The sequence below is a fragment of the Belonocnema kinseyi genome, chromosome 3, assembly GCF_010883055.1.
Source record: "Belonocnema kinseyi isolate 2016_QV_RU_SX_M_011 chromosome 3, B_treatae_v1, whole genome shotgun sequence".
Lineage (NCBI taxonomy): Eukaryota > Metazoa > Arthropoda > Insecta > Hymenoptera > Cynipidae > Belonocnema > Belonocnema kinseyi.
Genome location: NC_046659.1, coordinates 125,348,336 through 125,370,237, shown reverse-complemented (window position 1 = coordinate 125,370,237; position 21,902 = coordinate 125,348,336). Strand labels below are relative to the sequence as shown.

Genomic DNA, 21,902 nt, shown 5'->3' with positions numbered 1-21,902 from the left:
AACCAAATATTTAGAAGAAAACAGTTTGAAATTGAATTGTTTTGCATAGAAAGCTTTAAATCTTTAAAATTTCGAAGAACTTTTAAACTTTCAGCGTTACAATTTTAATTGTTCTATTTAAATTTTATTAATTTATAAATGAAATTTTTAAATTTTGGTGCATAAATAACAATTGAACACTTATTGTTTGTAGAAAAAATTTGAGTAATTTTAAGAGATATTTAGAAGTTTTTAAAATATTCAAAATAAATTAAAATTTGAAATTATTTCAAGCAATTTCGCACAAAGTGTGTCCTGCAAATTAAAAAAAATCCTTAAAATCTTCCATAATTTTTCAAAGTACAAAATCATTTTCAATTTTTCTAAGAATCTTTAGAAAATTTTTGATTGTTTTAAAGTCTTTTACAATTCTTAAAAAAATCTACATTTTTTGTTTGAAATCTGTAAAAATCTACATTATATTTTAAATTCGGCTGTAAATATTTGAAATTATTTCAAGTTCTAAATTTAATTCGAATCTTTTCAGAACTTCTAAATTTCTCTTAAAATTACTCTAATATTTTTACAAATAAGAAGTGTTCTATTGTTATTTATAAATTCAAATTTAATCTCTTTTTAATTTACAGGATTTTTTACAAGTTATAGATAAAATTCAATTAATTTTGAAATATATTTAAAAGTTTCGAAAAAAAATTCAAAAATTTTGAATTTGGAAAAATTTTAAACTACTTCTAGATTTGTCAAGAATATGAAATAAAATTTTAGAGTTTTTAAAGGATGCCTAGACTATTAAAAATAAAAATAATTTAACATCTGATTTAAGAACTGTTGAGTTAAAAAAATTATTTTTCAATTTTTAATGTGTAGCTTAAAATTACATAAAATAATATAATTTTGAAAAATTTTGAAGTTAATTGCACAATTTTTGAATTGAAAAACTTTTAAACTTGAATTTTAAAATTTTGTAATTCAAGGGTTCCATTTTCAATGCTTTAATTTGTTGTTTATTGTTTTATTACTTTATATGAAAAAAATGTTTAGAATATAGTCTGATTTTTTTAATTTCATTGGCAGTGAAAAATGTTTGCGAACCGGGAAATGACTGAGAATTTTTCTCGTCTATTAAAACGGCCACCCTCTTAATTGATTAATTAATTTCTAATAAATAAAATGTGCAGGCACCTATCCGTTCTGGAGATTAAAAACGCCAGAAGAGCACGAGGCCGAGACGGGAATAAAATCGAAGGAGGCGAGAAAATACATCTTCAATTGTCTGGACGATATTGGTCAGGTGAATGTGCCGACCGATTTGGAAGGTGGTGAACTTTTGGCAGAAAAGGCTGATCGGAGAGAGTTTATTGACCTCCTGAAGAGGATGCTCACCATGGACCAGGTAGTAATACCTAATTCATTTCAAAATTATCATTTTTTTAAAAATATTTCTGAGTATTTTTAAAGATTTACAAACATTTTTTAATATATTTCAATGATTGTTAATGAAGGGATTTAAAAATATTTAAACGATTTCAGGGAAGTTTTTTTTAAAGTTTAACAAATTTTCAATTAGTTAAAAAAATTGTTAAGGGATTTCAATAGATTTTAAAGGATTGACAATATTTTTAATGATTCGAATGCATTTTTTTAATATTTCAATCATTTGAGGGGGTTCAAAAGGATTTTAAAGATTTGAAAATATTTTTAAAAATTTTAAGAAATAATTATGGGCCTTTAAAAGGCCTTCAAAGTATTTTCATAAAATTTCTATACTTTTCAGATAATTTTTCATGGGTTTTTATAATGTTTTAATGAATTCCAAATGTAATACAAAATATTTTAAAGAATGGTAAAGATTTTAGGATGTTTTAAACAATTCCAAACAATTTTCGTGCGTTTGAATAAACTTCAAAAGTTTTTAAATATTGTACGGTATTTTAAATGATTTTAAGGAATAAGATTCCAAGGCATTTTTATAATAAATTTCAATAATTTGAAGGTGTTCCAAAGAATTTGATACGTTTCAAGGATTTTAAATAGATTTTAATAATGTGAAATTTCAGGAATTTTCAAGAATTTTAAAAAGTTTCAAAGTATTGCAAAAGATTTCAAATATTTTCGGGTATTTGAAAAGATTCCAAGGAATTTTTAATAGATTTCAATAATTTAAGGGGATTTCAAAGTATTTTAAATATATTATTATTTTTTAATTTCAATGATTTTTTTTTCAAGAGCTTCAAAAACTCTTTGAAAGGATTCCAGATATTTTAGGGTATTTAAAACTTCTTCCCGAATAATAAAATTTCCGACAGAAAATTGCCAAATTATAACATTTCCGAACTAGAAATTCCCTAATTTAAACAATAAAAAAGTTTTCATTAATTAAAATTATTAATTAAAAATACAATAACGAAATACTTCTATAAAAAAAGTACTTTTAATGTTTAAACTTTCCAAAATTATTTATCATTTTAATTTAAAATAACAATAATTTTTAAAAATATGACTGAATTTTTAAAAATTATTTCAATTTTAAATTCAAATAATAATTTATAATTGAGTATTTAAAAAGATTCCAAGGAATTTAAGCAAATTTTCATGGTTTTGCAGAAAAAATTCCGACAATTTTGGAACACATGGAACGATTTTACAAGACCTATAATGTTTTTAAGATATTTTAAAACATTTCACGGAATTAAAAAATTTTCAAGGTATTTTAATCAATATTCTAGGATTTCAGGAAATTTTGTCAGATTTTTTCGGGATTTCGTAGATTAGGAGAGATTTTCAAATATTTTTTGAAATTTATTTGAAATTTGCAACCTGAATTTTTATTAATTGAATCTAAATCGTTTTTAATTTAATTGTCTTTTTATTCATCTTGAAATCAATGTCATTTTTGGATTTTAGAAATTATTTTCAATCATTTTGAATTTAACTAGAATTGTTTTTTGAAGTATTACAAATTTATCATGAATTTATTCAAATTCACCTAGAAAATTATTTTTTCTTCGCTGACTTTTTTGGGAGAAATTAATTTATTGGACTGAAAATTAATATTTTTGTTGAAAATTTAATGATTCTAATTTCAGACTCATCATTTTATTTGAAAATTCATTTCTTTTTGCCTAAAAATTCAATGATTGCAATCAAATATTGATGTTTTTTGTGTGTGCAAAAATTATTTATTTTAACTGAAAATTTAAATATTCCATTTTTGATTGAAAACTGAACTTTTTCTGTTCAAAATTCAACTATTTGGATTTTTTTCAGTTGTAGATTCAATGATATTTTTGATAATTCATATATTTGGTTAAAAAATCTTTTTTTTTTTTTTTTTTGAAAATTAACCTTTTTGGATGAAAATGCAATTATTTGGTTAAAAATTAATTTATTTCCTTGTTGAAAATTCAAATTTTTTACTTGAAAAGTTAGGAATTCGAAACGGTTTAAATTAAATTTAATATAGTTTAAAAGTTCCGAAATTATTTTTAAAATGGTGTTAAATTTGGATTAACTTTAAAGAACTTGTAGATTTCTCAAGATTTTAAAATAAAATTTTCAAGCTTTTCAAGGATGCATCAATTATTTTAAATAAAAATAATTTAACTTCTAATTAAAAAACTGTTAAGTAAAATAAAATTTATTTTAAAATTTTCAACGTGTCTAGCTTAAAGTGACTTAAAATAATATAATTTAGAAATTTTTTTAAAGTTCATTTTAAAAGTTTAAAAATTCTAATTATTTTTCAAGAGCTTTAAAAAGTTTAATTTAAAAATATTACTTTTTATCAACAAAAAACGATCTTTTTATTAAACTTATAAATATGGTACCAAAAAATCGATTATATAACAAAAAACAGACGATTTTTGTACCAAATAATAAAATTTGTAACCCGAAAATGTAAATTTTCAAAGATAAATGTAATTTTCTATTGGTAAATATATTTAAAAATTCCAAGAAATTTTCAAGAACTTTAAAAAGGTTCAAAGGATTTCAAAAGATTTGAAATATTTTAGGGATTTGAAAAGATTTTAATGAATTTCGATAGATTACAAAAATTGGAAAAAATTCCAAAAAATTTGGATAATATTAGAATATTCGTAAAATTCCAATTATTTTTCAAGAGCTTTAAAAAGTTTCTAAGGTTTTAAAATATTTTAAAAGATTTAAACTAATTTGTAATAAATTTTATACCAAATTGTTGAATTTTCAAGCAAAAAAAGGCAAATTTTTTAAAAAGCCGTTGAATTTTTAACCCGAGAAGTTAGCAAAGAATTAAATTTTCAATCATGAATTAAATTTTCTAGCAAAAAAGATTAATTTTCAACGAGACAGTTTTATTTTTAACGCAAAAATTTGAAATTTCTACAGAAAGAGATGAATGGTTAAATTTTCAATAAAAAAATTGTTAGTCAAGAAAGATAAAAAATTTGAGTGAAATTTCACTTTTTTTTGAAGAAAAGAAAAATTTTCAATTAATAAGTATGACTTTTAAAAAAAAGTCTTGAATTTTCAACAAAATAAATAGATTTATCAACAGAAAAAAAGTCTACGATAAAGAAATTTTTTTCAGGGCGTGCCTACTTTTTTTAATCAATTTTTTAACGGCAAATTTAGCTATTCTTTTTTTGGTTGATAACTGATCGTTTTTTAATTGAAAATTCTCTTATTATATTGAAAATGTGTTGTTTTTTTTGTAGAAAATTCTAGATTTTGTTTGCAATTGTTTCTCTCTTGATTGAAAGATTTTTTTTTTGAAAATTGAACTCATGTTAAAAAGTCGTCTTTTTGGTTTAATTCCTCTGTTTTTGATAAAAATTTAAAAGCTTTTTTGATTTAAATATCATTGACTACATTTTTCTTTCAGAATTAATATATTTTGAAATGAAAATTGAATTTCTTGGTTAAACGTTAAACTCTGTTGTTAAAACTTAATTTTTTGGATTGAAAGTTAATGATTTTAATTTAAAATTTATCTCTTTGATTACAAAATAAGCTATTTTGTATAAAAGTCGTGGATTAAAAATTTAACAACTCAATGTTAGGTGGAAAAATGGTCTTTTTTTAGTTGAAAATTCACATTTTTTGATGAAAATTTAATTATTCTAGTTAAAGATTAATCATTTTAGTTAAAATTCAAGTTTTTGTTTAAAAAATTGTAATTATCTATTTGAAGTTTTTTTTTAATTGAAAATTTAACTCTTCCAATTGAATATTTTATACTTTTAAATAAAAATTCGTCATTTTTATCAAAAAAAAAAAAGATTAATTTTCTCCCAGACAGCTATATTTTTGACACAAAATTGTGAAATTTCTGCAGAAAGAGATACATTTTTAAACCGAAAAGCTAAACGTTCAGCAAAATGATTTTCAATAAAAAAAAATGGTAGTCAAGAAAGAGACAAAATTGCAGTCAAATTGTTGAATTTTTAAGTGAAAAAAAAACAAACATATATCAACAAAACAAAAAATTTCAATTAATAAGTATGACTTTAAAAAAAAATCTTGAATTTTCAACAAGATAAATAGACTTATTAAAACCCTTAAATGACACACCTCCAAAAAATAACGTAACTGACACTTGGGGTCTTTTGGACCCCAACGTTTTTAAACTGTTGTAAAAAGTTTAATTTTTGATATTTTTGTTAGGAAGTTTTTTTTCGGTATTCTTTAACATCTCTTCTAAAGAATCAATCGGTGTAGTAACTTAAATTTTATTTCTAACACTTTGAAAAACAATTAAAAATTCATGGAATTTACGAATTTTTATATTCGTTTAAAAATGGTCTGGGGTGCAATGGACCCCCAGTGTCATTTAAGGGTTAAAAAAAAAGTCTACGATAAAGAAATATATTTTGAAATAAAAGTTTAATTGCAGGGAATTTTTTCCCCGGATTTGAGTGGACACCCTGATTAGAATCTTGGCCGTTAAATATTAAATGGTCCGGGAAAATGATGAATTAGTCGGGGAAAAGTGAGGGGATTTTAAAAACAAAGTTTCTATTTGTTTTGTCCCCCAGTTTGAAAAGTAAAGTTTTTTTTTTCGTTAGGAGCGCCGAATAACACCCGGGGAGGCATTGAACCACGCGTTTGTGACGCTAGCCCACTTGATGGATTACGCCCACTGCAACAATGTGAAGGCTTCCGTCCAAATGATGGAAGTTTGTCGACGCGCTGGCGACTTTGCTGCTGCTCCAGCGCATCATCAGGCTCCACCAGCTCCACAGCCTCCACCTCCGACTTCTCTGGTTGCGAATTTTGTACCGACAACCAATGGCAGTGCCGTCACTCTCACCTTCAACAACCAGTTGACCAATCAGGTCCAGAGACTTGTTCGGGAGCACCGTACTGCGCAGACTGGATACGACAATCTGGTAAGTTTATTCCTCAATTTCAATCTCGATTCGAAATTTTATTTTATTTATTTTTCAAATTTATTAGATTAAATTTAAACAGAAAACTGTCTTTTTCGGTACTTAAATTACAGATTTGATTGTAGGCCCTCCTGAAACTACTGTGAAATGACAGTGGTATCTGTCCAACTTTCTTTGATTTCAACCGTTTTTTAAATGCTTAATATCTTTTTCAATTATGGTATCATTCAGTTTATAATGCGTATTTCGAAAATCTTTTATTTTTATAATGTTCCTTTTTTAATTTTTAAGTGTGCATTATTTTAATTTAAAGAATTTGAAAATTAAGTTTGAAGGATTGAAAGAATTTAAATTTAGAAGTGTTTAAAATCGAAGATTTTGTCAACGCCCAATTGAAACTTTATAAACTGTTTTTAATTTTAAAATAACTTTAAAATTATATATATTTATAATCAAAGGCTTTAATTAAATTAAAAATATTATTTCAGTCTAAAATATTCCATTTTCAAACCATGCAATTTGAAATGTTCCAACTAACAAAAGAACAATTACTTAATATTATTGTATTTTGATGTATAAATAACAATTGAACACCTGTTATTATCAGAAAAAATTCGACTAAGTTGTAGAAATATTTAAACTTTAAAAAAAATTATAAATAAATTATAAATTTGAAGTGATTTCAAATAATTTAAAACCAAATTTAGATTTTGGGAGATGAAGAACAAAAAATTTAGAAGCTTTTTAAAAGTTTTGAAACATTTTCTAGAAAAATTGAAAATAATTTTTTATTTTGGAAAATTAATTTTAAGAGTATATTTAAAAAGATTTAGAAAGATTTACAAAATTATTGAACATGAATTTGGATTCTATTATTTTCGTTAAAAAATCATCTGATTGGTTAAAAATTCTTGTTTTAACTGAAATTTATCTGTTCAATTTTTTGTTAAAAAATGACCCTTTTCAGTTCAAAATGCAACTGTTTGTTTGAAAATTTGTCTTATAGTTGAAAATTCGACAGTTTAGATGCAAATTCTTGCAATTAGTTAAAAAAAATCGTTTCTTTCTTTAGAAAATAAATTTTCTTCTTTAAATATTCATAATTTTTGTTTGCAAATCCATTTTTTTTTTGTTCAAATTATAATTCATTTGAAAGTTACACTATTTTTGTTAAAAATCCATTTCTTTGGTTTAAAGTTCAACTAAAGATTTATTAATAATAATTAGCTATTCGCTAAAAATTGAACTATTCAATTGTTGATTGGAAATTGATCCTTTTTAGTGTAAAATTGGACTAGTTGGTTGAAAATTTGTCTCTTTCAATCGACAATTCTTATATTTTTTTTGAAAAATCATCTTTTATGTTACAAAATTAATTTTTTTGTTTAAACATTCATAATTTTTTTTTTTAAATCCATTTTTTGTCCAAATTATAATTACTTTGAAAACTAAAGTCTTGTTAAAAATCTATTTCTTTGGTTTAAAGTTTAACTAAAGATTTATAACTGAAGTTACAATTCTACTTTTTATTCAAAAAATGCAAATATTTATTTTAAAACAAGTTTTTTTATTGAAAATGATTGTTTAAAAAAATTGAAAACGTAACTATTTCAATTGAATATTCCATCATTTTGGTTAAAAATTCATCGTTTTGGTTAAAAACTATTTTTTTACCTGAAAATTTAACTGTTCAATTTTCGGTTAAAAGTTCATCTTTTTTGTTTACAATTCAAACTATTTTGTTGAAAATTTGTCTTTTTTAGTCAAAAATTCATCTTTTTGATTTAGAAGTCAACTTTTCCAGTTTAAGATAAAATTTTTTTAAATTAAAAAAAAAATACTTTTTCAAATTTTAAATTAATTTTTTTTTTTAATTGAAAACTCTTGCTTTTTTTTTACTGAAAATGTAACTTTTCCAATCAAATATTCCATTATTTTCGTTAAAAAATCATCTCATTGTTTAAAAATTTTTGTTTCAACTGCAAATTTAACTGTTCAATTTTTGGTTTAAAATTCATCCTTTAGTATAAAATCCAACTATTTGTATAAAAATTTGTATTTTCATTTGAAAGTTTAGCTTTTAGATTTACAATTCAACTATTCCAGTTTAAGATTGAAATTTGTTTTTAAATTAAAGTAACTAATTTTTCAAATTTTAAAATATATATTTTTTTTTGTAATTGAAAAAACTATTGTCTTTTTTTTCTTAAATCTGAAAATGTAAACATTCCATTATTTTCCTTAAAAACTCCATCTCTTTGATTAAAATTTATTTTTTAAACTGAATTTGTAATTTGTATTTGTTTAAAAATGGATCTTTTTTCGTTGAAAATCTATTTGAAAATTCATTTACTTTTTTTTTTAAATTCGTTCTTTTTTTTCTAGAAAATTTAAACTTTTTGGTTGAAAATTCAATTGTTTGGTTAAAATTGTATTTATTTATAATGTTGAAAGTACAATATTTTACTTGAAAAATTGCAGTAGTCACATAAATTTTCCATAAATATGCACTGATATTTAAGTACAAGAAGATAAAATAAAACTTATTTTCCAAGTTTATCTATTTTATTTGGAAAATCGAGAAATCAATAATATGATTTTAAACTCTTGTGTAATTATCAAATTAAATGGCATTTTTTCCCTCAGAATTTTAGTAGACACCCTAAGATTTATTTTAATTTTTTTTTTTTTTTTTTAATATTTACTATGTTAATTTGATGTTTTTGTTTCCAGTATCAGATATATAGTAACAGTAGTCGTAGAGCCACGCAGTACAGTGGTTCCTCCTCTGGATCAAATGGGGGAAGGACAGGAGTTCACGATTTCCCTCATCAGTTGGTTTCGGGAATTCTTTGTCCACCTCCTGGTTACCAAACGATGCCGAGTCCTGCAAAGCACGTTGTTGTCGCTCAGGTTGGTGTTAAACACTTTTATTTATTTATTTATTTCTTTATTTTTTTTGTCATTTATAAAACATTAAAAGTATTTTAGGATTTTTAGGAATTCTGAAATTATTTTGAAAGCCGTAATTGCAGGTTGAGAAATGAGGGTATTTTTTCAAAATAAATACACCATGCGAGATTAAAAATCAAGAACTCTGAAGCATTAGACGGTTTGAGACATAAAACCGAATATATTGAAAATATATTTATTTTTTTAAATTAAAATATGTTGAAATCTTTTTACATTTTTTTTTTGAGTCTTTGGAAATATTTGAAAAGTTTGTCAAATCTCTCGAAATTTATGTAAAATGTTTAGAATCTGAGCCAGCTTGTTTGAAATTGTCTGAAATATTTAAAAATCTTCAAAATATTTGCGAAATATTGATTTTTTTAAAAATCTTTTAAGTGTTTGGAAATCGTTCAAAACTGTGTGAGAATCTATTGAAATTTTTGTAAAATATCGAAAATTTTTTTTTAAATTATTTGAAATCTTTAGAATTTTCTGAAATCTTTTGACATTTTCTAAAGTCTTAAAAATTTTTGGAAATATTTGAAAGTTTTGCGAAATGTTTGAAATCTGTGAATTTTTCTGAAATATTTAGAAATCTTAAAAACAAATTTTTGAAGTCTGGAAATATATGAAAGCTTTGTGAAATCTATCGAAATTTATGTAAAATGTTTAGAATCTGAGCCAAGTTGTTCGAAATATTTAAAAATCTTAAAAATATTTGCGAAATATTGATTTTTTTAAAAATCTTTTAAATGTTTGGAAATCGTTGAAAACTGTGTGAGAATATATTGAAATTTTCGTAAAATCTCCAAAAATTAAAAAAAAATCATTTGAAATCTTTAGAATGTTCTGAAATCTTTTGACATTTTCTAAAGTCTTTAAAATTTTTGGAAATATTTGAAAGTTTTGCGAAATGTTTGAAATCTGTGAATTTTTCTGAAATATTTAGAAGTCTTAAAAACAAATTTTTGAAGTCTGGAAATATATGAAAGCTTTGTGAAAGCTATCGAAATTTGTGTAAAATGTTTAGAATCTTTACTAAATTGTTTGAAATTTTTGAAATTTTCTAATATATTTTTTAAAATCATAAAAATATTTGTGAAATATTCGAAAATATTTTTAAATCTTTTAAATGTTTGGAAATCTTTAAAATCTTTAAAAAATTTGGAAATATTTGAAACGTTTGCGAAAGCTATTAAAAATGTTTTTAAATACTTAAACCTTTGTGAAATTTATTTAAATTTTTGTAAAATGTTAAGAATCTTTTCCAAGTCATTTAAAATATTGGAAATTTTCTTAAATATTTTTTAATTTTTGTGAAATCTTAAAAATACTTTTTTTGAAATTTTCCAAAATATTTCTAAATCTTTGAAAATCGTTGAATCCTTTGTGCAATCTAAAATTGTTGTAAAATCTCTCAAATATTAAAATCTTAACAAAAATTTAATTTTTAGTTTCATCTTCATCATTTTCTGAAATCTTTTGTAATTTTTTTTTAATCCAAATTTTTGAAATCTTTGAAACCTTTGTGAAATCTATCGAAATATGTGTAAACAGTGTAGAATCTTTGATAAGTTGTTTGAAATCTTTGAAATTTTCTAACATATATTAAAATCTTAAAAATATTTGCGAAATATTCGAAAATATTTTTAAATTTTGATTTTTTTTTTAATCTTTCAAATGTTTGGAAATCTTTAAAATCTTTAAAAAATTTGGAAATATTTGAAACGTTTGCGAAAGCTATTAAAAATGTTTTTAAATACTTAAATCTTTGTGAAATCTATTGAAATTTTTGTAAAATCTCTCAAATATTTGTGAAATGATATTAAATCTTTCGGATTTTCTGAAATACTTTGAAATCTTTTAGAACTTAAAAAAAAGTTTAAATTTTTCAAATCGTTGATAAATTGTTTCAAATCTATGAAGTTTTCTGAAATATTTCAAAATCTTTCTGAAGTCCTACAAATTTTGCAAAATTTTCTAAATTATTTTGAAATATTTTGAAATCTTTATGAAATCTTCTGCAATATTGAAAATCTTAACAAAAATTAAATTTTTTGTTTCATTATCAACATTTTCTGAAATATTTTGTAATTTTTTTGAATCGAAATTTTTGGAAATCTTTGAAACCTTTGTGAAATCTATCGAAATATGTGTAAATTGTGTAGAATCTTTGATAAGTTGTTTGAAATCTTTGAAATTTTCTGACATATTTTAAAATCTAAAAAATATTTGCGAAATATTCGAAAATAATTTTAAATCTTGGTTCTTTTTTTTAATCTGTTAATTTTTCGGAAATCGTTGGTTGAAAACGTTTTTAAATACTTAAAATCTTTGATAAATTGTCTGAAATCTGTGAATTTTTATAAAATATATAGAAATCTTTTAACATTTTTTTTAAGCCTTCGAAATTCTCCTAAATATTTTTAATTCTTAAAAATACTTTTTTTTTAATCTTCTAAAATATTTTTAAATATTTGGAAATCTTGATTCATTTTAAAAATCTTCTAAGATATTCATAATTTTATTGGAAAATTCATCAGTTTAGTTAAAAATGTATCTTTTCATTTTAAATTAAACTATTTGGTTGAAATTTTATCTTTTTTTTTTAGTTAAAAATTCAACCTTTTGTTGAAAAGTCTTTATTTTTTGTAGATCTTTTTGTTTAATAATTCATGCTTTTGATAAAAAAATTTATTATTTTTTAAAAAATATTTTAAATATACATTTAAATTAAATATATCTGGGTTGTTTATTAAATTCAATTTTAAAGGCTTTGAATTCCTAACATTTGGTCATGAACTTTCAACAAAAAGAATGAATTTTTAATCGAATTTGGAATTCTTAATAAAAAAAAAAAAAACATTTTTCGACCAAGGATAATTTTTCAATAACGAAAAAAAATTCCAAACAACTTGTAGAATTTAGTAGCCAAAAGAAAAACACAAAGAACAAAAAAATAGTTTAATTTTAACCTTCCAAATTTTCAACCAAAAGATTAATTTACTACAAAATACTTAAATTTTCAACGAAATACTTGAAATTATAATAGTTAAATCTACGTAGTAATAAAATTTATATACTAAAATATAATAATGAAATTATTTAATTGATAAGATAATATAATATTTGTTTCTAAATAAAATTTCAATTTTAAATCAAGAACAGTTTAATTCAACCAAAAAAACTAAAGTCTTCAACAAAATAGTTGAATTTAAAAAAAAACAGATTAATTTTTTTAAAAGCATAATTTTGTACAAAAAATGTACATTTTCTACCAAAAAATACGAACTTTCAACTAAAAACGGTAAACTTCTTACAGCAGAAAAAAATTCAACTACAATGGAGATGAATATTCAAATAAAAAAATTAATTTTTAAAGTATAACTTTCAACTAAGCGAAGGAAATTTTAACAAAAAAGACGAATTTTTAATCAGCCAATGCGATTTTTCACTTAGGGAAGAATTTGCAATCAAGACAGAAAAACATTGCAGCCAAACTATTGAATTTTTAAACCAAAAAGACGATTTTTCTGAAAAAAAGTTTAATGTAAACATAATAGCTGAATTATCACCTTAAAAAGACGAATTTTCTATAAAACGGTTGAATAAAAAAAATTAATTTTTGATCAATTAAAACTTTTAACTAAATAGATGAACTTTCAAGAAAACTGACAAATATTTAACAAAAAAATTGAATTCTCAACTAAAAAATACCACTTTTTAATCAAAGAAGACGCAGGTTTCAGTCAAATTGTGAAATATAGGCCAAAAAGACGAATTTTCTACAAAAACACTTGATTTTTAAATCCTTTATTTTTTAACCGGGAATTAAAAAAATATATTTAATTCCATTCAAGTTTGATTTCAACAGTTTGAAAAAAATAATTAATTAAATTGCTATATGTTCAAATTATTTTATTTAGTTTACAATGCATTATTTATTAATAAATTATTATATTCAAATTCATTAAATTTTAGATATTGTTTCAGTCTAAAATTTACATTTTTTTAATCAAGAAAAAGATCAATTGTTTAATATTTAGAAATACTTGACTGATCATTCAAATCAGTAACGAGAAAACAACTTTTCAAAACTAAAAAAAAAAACTGAAAATTTAAATTTTTCTATTTGAAAACTTTTAATTTGTAAGTAAAATTGCCGGATCAAGATGTATGAATAAAAATGGAACACCTATTATTTCTAGAAAAAAAATCGAGTAAGTTGAAGAGATATTTCGAAAATATTTCCTCAAGATTCATAGGAAAATTGAAAGCAATTTAGAAAAAAAATTAATGTGAAAAGAATCAATAAAAAGATGTACAAAATTGTTTAGAAGTTCTAAAATATGTACATTTTTTAAGATTTTGAAATAAAATTGTGAAACTTTTTAAGGATTTATAAACTATTTTAAATCTAAGTAATTTAACTTCTAATTTAAGAAGTGTTCAGTTCATAAACAAATTGCAATCGCGCAATTATTAATCTTTCTAGCTAAAAATTGCTTAAAATGATTTGCAGCTCGGATTTTATTACTTCAAATGAATTTTTTTTTTGCTTTGAGTTCGAATCTTTTAATTTCATTGATCGTGGAAAATTAAATTAATTATATTTTAAATTTAAGTGAAAAGTGAGAAAAATGGGAAAAATATATAAATGACTGTGAAACCTGCAATAAATAAATGGGAATTTATTTATTTTTGTTGAAAATTCGATTATTCTTTTTGGTAGAAATTGATCTTCTTGTTAAAAAAAAACAATCTTTTTTTGTTCAAAATTATTTTTTTCAACTGAAAATTTAACTATTCCATTTTTGGTTATAAATTGATCCTTTTTATTTTAAAATTTAATCACTTGACGCAAAATTCATTTATTCCAGCTAAAGATTCATAATTTTAGTTAAAATTTAACCATTTATTTAAAAAATTGTAAATATTTATTTGGAAATTAGTTTTTTTTTATCTTGAATTTTTTTTCTTTTAATTGAAAATGTACCTATTTCAATTGAATATTCAAGAATTTTAGTTGAAAATTCATCTCTGGTTGAAGATTAATTTTATTAACTAAAAATTTAATCAGTCAATTGTTGCTTGAACATTGCTCCTTTTTAGTGTTTAAATTTGAACTATTTATGGTTAAAATTTGTCTCCTTTTGTTGAAAATTCTTGTATTTTGTTGAAAAATCGTATTTTTTGTTAGCAAATTAATTTTCTTATTTGAAAATTCATCATCTTATTTGAAAATTTCATTATTCCGGTTAAATATTCATAATTTTATTTGGAAATTCATTTTTCTTTTTAAATAAAACTACTTGATTGTTTTCTGTTTTTATTTATTTGAAAATTAGTTTTTTGAATTGAAAATTTAACTATTCCATTTTTGGTTGAAAATTGATTATTTTTAGTGGAAAATTGAACTATTTGGTTGAAAATTTGTCTCTTTCAATTGCCAATTTTTGTATTTTTTTTTTAAATTCTTTTTTTTTGTTAGAAAATTAATTTTCTTGTTTGAAAATTTAAGTATTCCGGTTAAATATTCACAATTTTTTTGGAAATTATTATTTTTTTTTTTAAATAAAACTATTTGGTTTAGAGTTAAACGTTTTCTTGAAAAATTCAGCTTTTTGATTTAAAATTCAGCTATCAAGTTAGAGGTTCATCATATAAGTTAAAATTCAACTCTTTCTTACAAAATTATAAATATTTGTATGGAAATTAGTTTTTTTATTGAAAATAAGATTTTTTTCAAATTGAAAATTTATTTATTCCAATTGAATATTCAATGAGTTTAGTTAAAAATTCATATTTTTGGCTGAACATTAATTTTATTAACTAAAAATTTAACTATTCATAATTTTATTTGGAAATTCATTTTTTTTATTTTAAAAAATACTACGTGGTTGAAAGTTTAACGTGTTCATTAAATTTTTTTGTTTGTTAAATTCATCGATTAAATTAAGGATTCATCACTTTAGTTTTTAATCTGCACTATGCAACATTTTAGGACCTAGAAATTAATCAATTTCTGTTTTTATTTGTTTGAAAATTAGTTTTTTTCAATTGAAAATTGAACTATTCCATTTTTGGTTGAAAATTTTTTTTTTTTTTTAGTTTAAAACTCAACTATTCCAGTTAAATATTCATCTTTTTAGTTAAAATTCAACTCTTTATTAAAAAATTGTAAATATTTATTTGAAAATTAGTTTTTTTTATTCAAAATAAGATTTTTTTAAATTTAAAATTTATTTATTTCAATTGAATATTCAATGATTTTAGTTAAAAATTCATCTTTTTCGATGAACATTAATTTTATTAACTAATGATTTAACTATTCATAATTATATTCGGAAATTATTTTTTATTGTTTGTTTAAAATTCATCATCATCATTCAGTTAAAAATTCTTGTATTTTGTTCAAAAATCTTTTTTTTTTTTGTTAGAAAATTAATTGTTTTGTTTGAAAATTTAAGCATTCCGGTAAAATATTCATAATTTTTCTGGGAAATTCATTTTTTTGTTTTAATAAAATGACTGGGTTGAAAGTTAGACGTTTTCTTTCAAAATTGATCATTTTGATTTGAAATTCAACTATTTATTTTTAAAAATAATAAATATTTATCTGGAAATTAGATTTTTTTTATTGAAAATTAGTGTGTTTTCAATTGAAAACGTACCTGTACCAATTGAATATACAATATTTTAGTTGTATTTTATGTTTGAAAATTTAAGTATTCCGGTTAAATATTCATAATTTTTTTTTGGAAATTAATTTTTTTAATAAAGACTATTTGGTTGAAAGTTAAACGTTTTCTTTAAAAATTCACCTTTTTTATTTAAAATTCATCTATTCCAGTAAATTTATCTCTTTAGATGAACATTAATTTTACCAACTAAAAATTTAACAATTCAATTTTTGGTGGAAAATTGATCCTTTTTAGTGTAAAATTGAACTATTTGGTTGAAAATTGGTCTCTTTCAGTTGAAAATTCTTGTATTTTTTTTGTTAGCAAATTAAATTTCTTATTTGAAACTGCACCTATTTCAATTAAATATTTAATCATTTTAGTTGAAAATTCATCTCTTTGGTTAAAAATTAATTTTAATAACTGAAAGTGTAATTGTTAGTTGAAAATTGATCCTTTTTAGTTTAAAATTGATCTCTTTCAGTTGTAAATTCTTGTATTTTGTTGAAAAATTGTGTTTATTGTTTGCAACTCAATCTTATTATTTGAAAATTTAAGTATACCGGTTAAATATTTATAATTTTATTTGAAAATTCTTTTTTTTTTGTAATAAAAGTATTTGATTGAAAGTTAAACGTTTTCATGAAAAATTCACCTATTTTATTTAAAATTCATCTATACCAGTAAATTTATCTCTTTTGATGAACATTAATTTTACCAACTAAAAATTTAACTATTCAATTTTTGGTGGAAAATTGATCCTTTTTAGTGTAAAATTGAACTATTTGGTTGAAAATTGGTCTCTTTCAGTTGAAAATTCTTGTATTTTGTTGAAAAATCGTATTTTTTGTTGTTAGCAAATTAAATTTCTTGTTTGAAAATTTAAATATCCCTAATAAATATTCATAATTTTATTTGGAAATTAATTTTTTTAATTTTTTTAATAAAGCTACTTGGTTGAAAGTTGAACGATTTCGTTAAAAAATCATCTTTTTGGTTTAAAATTAAACTATTCCAGTTAATTAAACTCTTTAATAGAAAACAATAATAAATATTTATTTGGAAATTAGTTTTTTAAAATTGAAAATGAGTGTTTTTTAAATGAAAAATTTACCTATTTCAATTGAATATTTAATCATTTTAGTTGAAAATTCATCTCTTTTGTTAAAAATTAATTTTAATAACTGAAAGTGTAATTGTTAGTTGAAAATTGATCCTTTTTAGTTTAAAATTTATCTCTTTCAGTTGTAAATTCTTATATTTTGTTGAAAAATTGTGTTTATTGTTTGCAACTCAATCTTATTATTTGAAAATTTAAGTATACCGGTTAAATATTTATAATTTTATTTGAAAATTCTTTTTTTTTTGTAATAAAAGTATATGATTGAAAGTTGAACGTTTCCGTTGAAAATTGATATTTTTTGTTTAAAATTAATGTTAGAGTTTTGAAGTTGGACTCGGCAACATTTGAGGACCTAGAAATGAATTAAATTCTGTTGTTACTTTTGTTTCTAGCCACCACAGTCACAACAGGCGCCTTTGCAAATCCAACCCTCTATTATTTCCCAACAAGCGGTTGCCGCCGCGGCAGCTGCTGCTCAACAACAATACGCAGCGGTACCGGTTTCTATGGTAGAATCTGGTCGACAAATGTTACTAACTGTAAGTCTAAAAATCCATAATAATTGTATGCAAATATGCCAGCCAAACTTAAATATCAAGTACAAAAGAGAAAGCTTTTAAACAATTGTGCAAAATTTATAGCAATCGGAGTTTAAATGCGAGAAGTAAATAATAATTAAAAAGAAAAATAAATACAATATAATGTTTTAAATAAACAATTAAAAAATAGAATAATTTCTTGTTTTGTATAGTAGAAAAATTTGGATACGCAGGAAGTTAAACAATTTAATTATATACTACAAGATCGGCAGATTTAAATATAATATTGTTACAGTTTTTATTTTGAATCATTTGGATTTATTTTGGAAATAAAAATTTAATTATTTTGTTGAGAATTCGCTTAATTTTTTTCTTGATATTTGATCTTTTTTAGTTGAAAATTTATGTATTTTGTTGATTATTCATCTGTTTTGTAGAAAACTAATCTTCTGTCTTGAAATTTCAAATTCTTGGTTGAAAATTCATTTCTTTGCTGGAAAATTTAAATATTTTGCCAAAAAAATTTTTTTTGTTTTTAAAAATTCATTTGCTTCCCTGAAAATGTCACCATTCCATTTTTGGTTAAAATTTGATTTTTTAAATTCAAAATTGACCTTTTCGGGTTAACAAGTAATTTTTTTGTTTAGAAAATTATTATTTTTATTTAAAAATTAATCCTTATTTGGTAAAAATGCAACTGTTTTTAATTTAAAATTAAAATCTTATTTTGTGGGAATATTAAATATTACATGTTTCGTTGAGAATTCATTTTTTTTAGATGAAGAATTCACTGCTTGGTTTAGAATTAAACTACTAGTCAGAAATTAACTTTTTTTTTTGATTCGGTATAAAGTTAAACTATTTGGTTGAAAATTAACTATATATTTGAAAATTCAACTAAATTTCTTTTAAAATAAAAATTTTAAATAAAAATTTCTTTCATTTATTTTTTTAAACTGAAAATTTAGCAATTCCAAATTTTGTTGAAAATTTATCTTTTTTATTTAAAAATTCATGTATTTTTAGGCTGTGTTCGCTTTTTTTGGCTGAAATGTAATTCTTGGTTATCAATTTTAATAAATTTTTAAAATCTTTTTTTGTTTAAAATATCAAATACCAAAATTTTCTCTCAAAATTGATCTTTTTTCAAATGAAAATTTAATCAGTCGGGTGAAAGTTCGATTTTTATTTAAAATTAATTTTTTGGTTGAAGATCCATCACTTTAATTTAAAATTCGCCTCTGGTTAGAAATATATATTTTTTACTGAAAGTTTAACTAAAAATGTAACTATTTGATTTAAATATTTCATGAATTTTGTTGAGAAATCACGTCTCTGGTTGAAAATAATTTTTTTAAACAAAAAATTTGACTTCAATTTTTGGTTGAAAGATTATCTTATGAAAATAACCATTCCAATAAAATGTTTCATCATTTTTAGTTTAAAATTCATCTGTTTGGTTATATTATTATTTTTTAACTCAAAATTGAACTATTCATTTTTTGGTTTCCAATTTATATTTTTCAGTTGAAAATTTGAAAATTTTGTCTTTTGGGTAAAAATTAATTCGTTTATTTCCGATTGTAGATATTCCATTCTTTTTTTGTTTGAATTAAACTGTTTTTTATTGAAAATGAAAACATTTTTGTTTGAGTAGATACCCTCATTTTGTAAAAAAATTCTTCTGCTGGTATAAAATTAATCTTTTTGGTGAAAGATTCATCTATCAAAAACTCAATTGTTTCTCTTTTGTTTGTAAATTCGTCTTTTTGGTTTGAAATTTCGGGACATCTGAAAAATCCCGAAAAATAAAATTCCCCACACTGTGAAATTCTCGAATTCGAAAATTTCCCGAATGATAAAATTTGCGAATAATAAAATTGGCGAAAAATAAAAATACGGAATTCTAAAATTAACTACTTATTTAAAAATGTAACTTTTTTGTCGAAAATTTGTTTCTTTTTTGGGTGAACATTAATTTTTTAACCGTAAATTAAATTATTCCACCTTTGGTTGAAAATTGATTTTTTGTAGTTTAAAATTGAACTATTTGTTTGAAATTCATATTTTTAAATTAAAAATTCATGTACTTTTCTGATCATTCATATTTTTTAAGATTTATTATTTTAGTTGAAAATTTATCCATTTGCTCAAAAATGTAACTATTTTGATAGAAATTCGTTTTTCTTTTTTGAAAATATAACGATTACTTTTTTGGTTGAAAATTCTTCTTTTTTGGTAGAAAATTAATATTTATGGTTAAAAATTAAACTACTTTAGTAGAAAATTAAATAATTGTGTTAAAAATTAAACTATTTAAAAATTTGACTATTTCTTTGAAATTTTGTCTTTTTTCGGTAAACATTATTTCATTTATTTACGATTATAGATATTCCATTTTTTGTTTAAAATTTTTCCTTTTTAATTTGAAAATTCAACAATTTTTTTTTCTTGTTGTAAATTCGTCTTTTTGGCTTGAAATTACGGGACGACTGAAAATTCCCGAAAAATAAAATTCCCGAATAATAAATTTTTTGAAAAATAATAGTACCGAATTGGAAAATTCCCGAATAATAAAAGTGCCGAAAAATAAAAATACTGTATGGGAAAATTCTCGAATAATAAAATTGCCGACTTATAAAATTCACGACATTTTATAAAATTACCGAATTAAAAAATCCCCGAATTATAAAATTCATGGCAGTTAATAATATTACCGAATTGGAAAATTCCCGACCGAAAAATGCAAACTTATAAAATATCCGCATTGGAAAATTCACGAAATTAAACATTACAAATAATTTGTAAAAATAATATTTCATTATTTTATTTGTAATCAATAAAATATATTTATAAACAATATTGTAATTGTTTAATTTCAGCAATTTTTCAATTTGCATATTTTAAATTGCAGAAAAATAAAAATACTTAATTGGAAAATTCCCGAATATTAAAATTTCCAAATAATAAAATTCATGAAAGTTTATAATATTACCGAATTGGAAAATTTCCGAATAATAAAATCCCCGACAGAAAATTGCCGAATTATAAAACATCCCAATTGGAAAATTCAAGAAATTAAACAATTACAATTTGTTTATAAATATATTTTATTGATTATAAAAACAATAATGAAATATTATTTTTAATTTTTTAAATTTCGAATATTCTTTGAATTCAAAATAACAATAATTTTAAATAAAATATTTCTGGATGACACATTTTTGTAATTTCGCATAGACTTTGAAAAAAAAATATAAAAAGCGTTCGCAAAAATCGAAGTTGTCAAAAAATCCAATTTTCAAGTTAAAACAAAAATAGATTTTAGCTTGCAGCTACTGAATTGCTGAATTCATACACTGCAATGAATAAAATATATTTACCAAAAAATTGTAATGGTTTAATTTCTTGAATTTTCCAATTCGGATATTCTATAATTCGGGAATTTTCTGACGGGTATTTTATTCTTCGGAAATTTTATAATTCGGAAATTTTATTATTCGAGAATTTTATTATCCGGGAATTTTCGAATTGAATATTTTTATTTTTGGGCAATTTTATTATTCGCTAATTTTAATATACGGGAATTTTCCAATTCATTATTTTTATTTTTCGGACATTTTATTATTTGCGAATTTTATTATTCGGGAATTTTATAATTCGGTAATTTTCTATCGGGAATTTTGCAATTCGGTAATCTTATTAACTGTCGTGAATTTTATGGGACGACTGAAAAATCCCGAAAAATAAAATTCCCGACACTGTTAAATTCCCGAATTAGAAAATTTTCGTTTAATCGAATTCGCGAATAATAAAATTGCCGAAAAATAAAAATACCGAATTTGAAAATTCCCGAATAATAAAATTTTCCAATAGTAAAATTTCAGAATTATAAAATTCCCGAATAATAAAATTCTCGACAGTTTATAATATTACCGAATTGGAAAATTCCCGAATAATAAAATCCGCGACAGAAAATTGCCGATTCATATAATATCCGAATTGGAAAATTCCCGAATTTTAACAATTAGAATTTTTTAAAATATATTTTATTGATTACAAATACAGCAATAAGACATTAGTTTCAAAAATTATTTTTAACATTTAAGATTTCGAAGCTTATTTCTTGAATTTAAAATAGCAATAATTTAAAATAAAATATATCTAGGTAACGCATGCTTTTTTAATGTTCATAGTATTTGAAAAAATACAAAAAGCGTTCGCAAAAATAAAA

General features: G+C 22.0%; 1 protein-coding gene across 4 annotated transcripts in view; it reads left to right on the top strand.

The window, feature by feature from the left end:
• The window catches only part of LOC117168965 (homeodomain-interacting protein kinase 2), a 124,016-nt gene that overhangs the window by 50,580 nt on the left and 51,534 nt on the right, over positions 1 to 21,902 (top strand). For all 4 annotated transcript variants that reach the window (XM_033354974.1, XM_033354973.1, XM_033354972.1 and 1 more), the window contains exons 7-10: positions 1,179 to 1,393; positions 6,048 to 6,371; positions 9,105 to 9,284; positions 17,522 to 17,668. In XM_033354974.1, the coding sequence (XP_033210865.1) occupies positions 1,179 to 1,393; positions 6,048 to 6,371; positions 9,105 to 9,284; positions 17,522 to 17,668 (866 nt within the window). The remainder of the gene's footprint in view (positions 1 to 1,178; positions 1,394 to 6,047; positions 6,372 to 9,104; positions 9,285 to 17,521; positions 17,669 to 21,902) is intronic.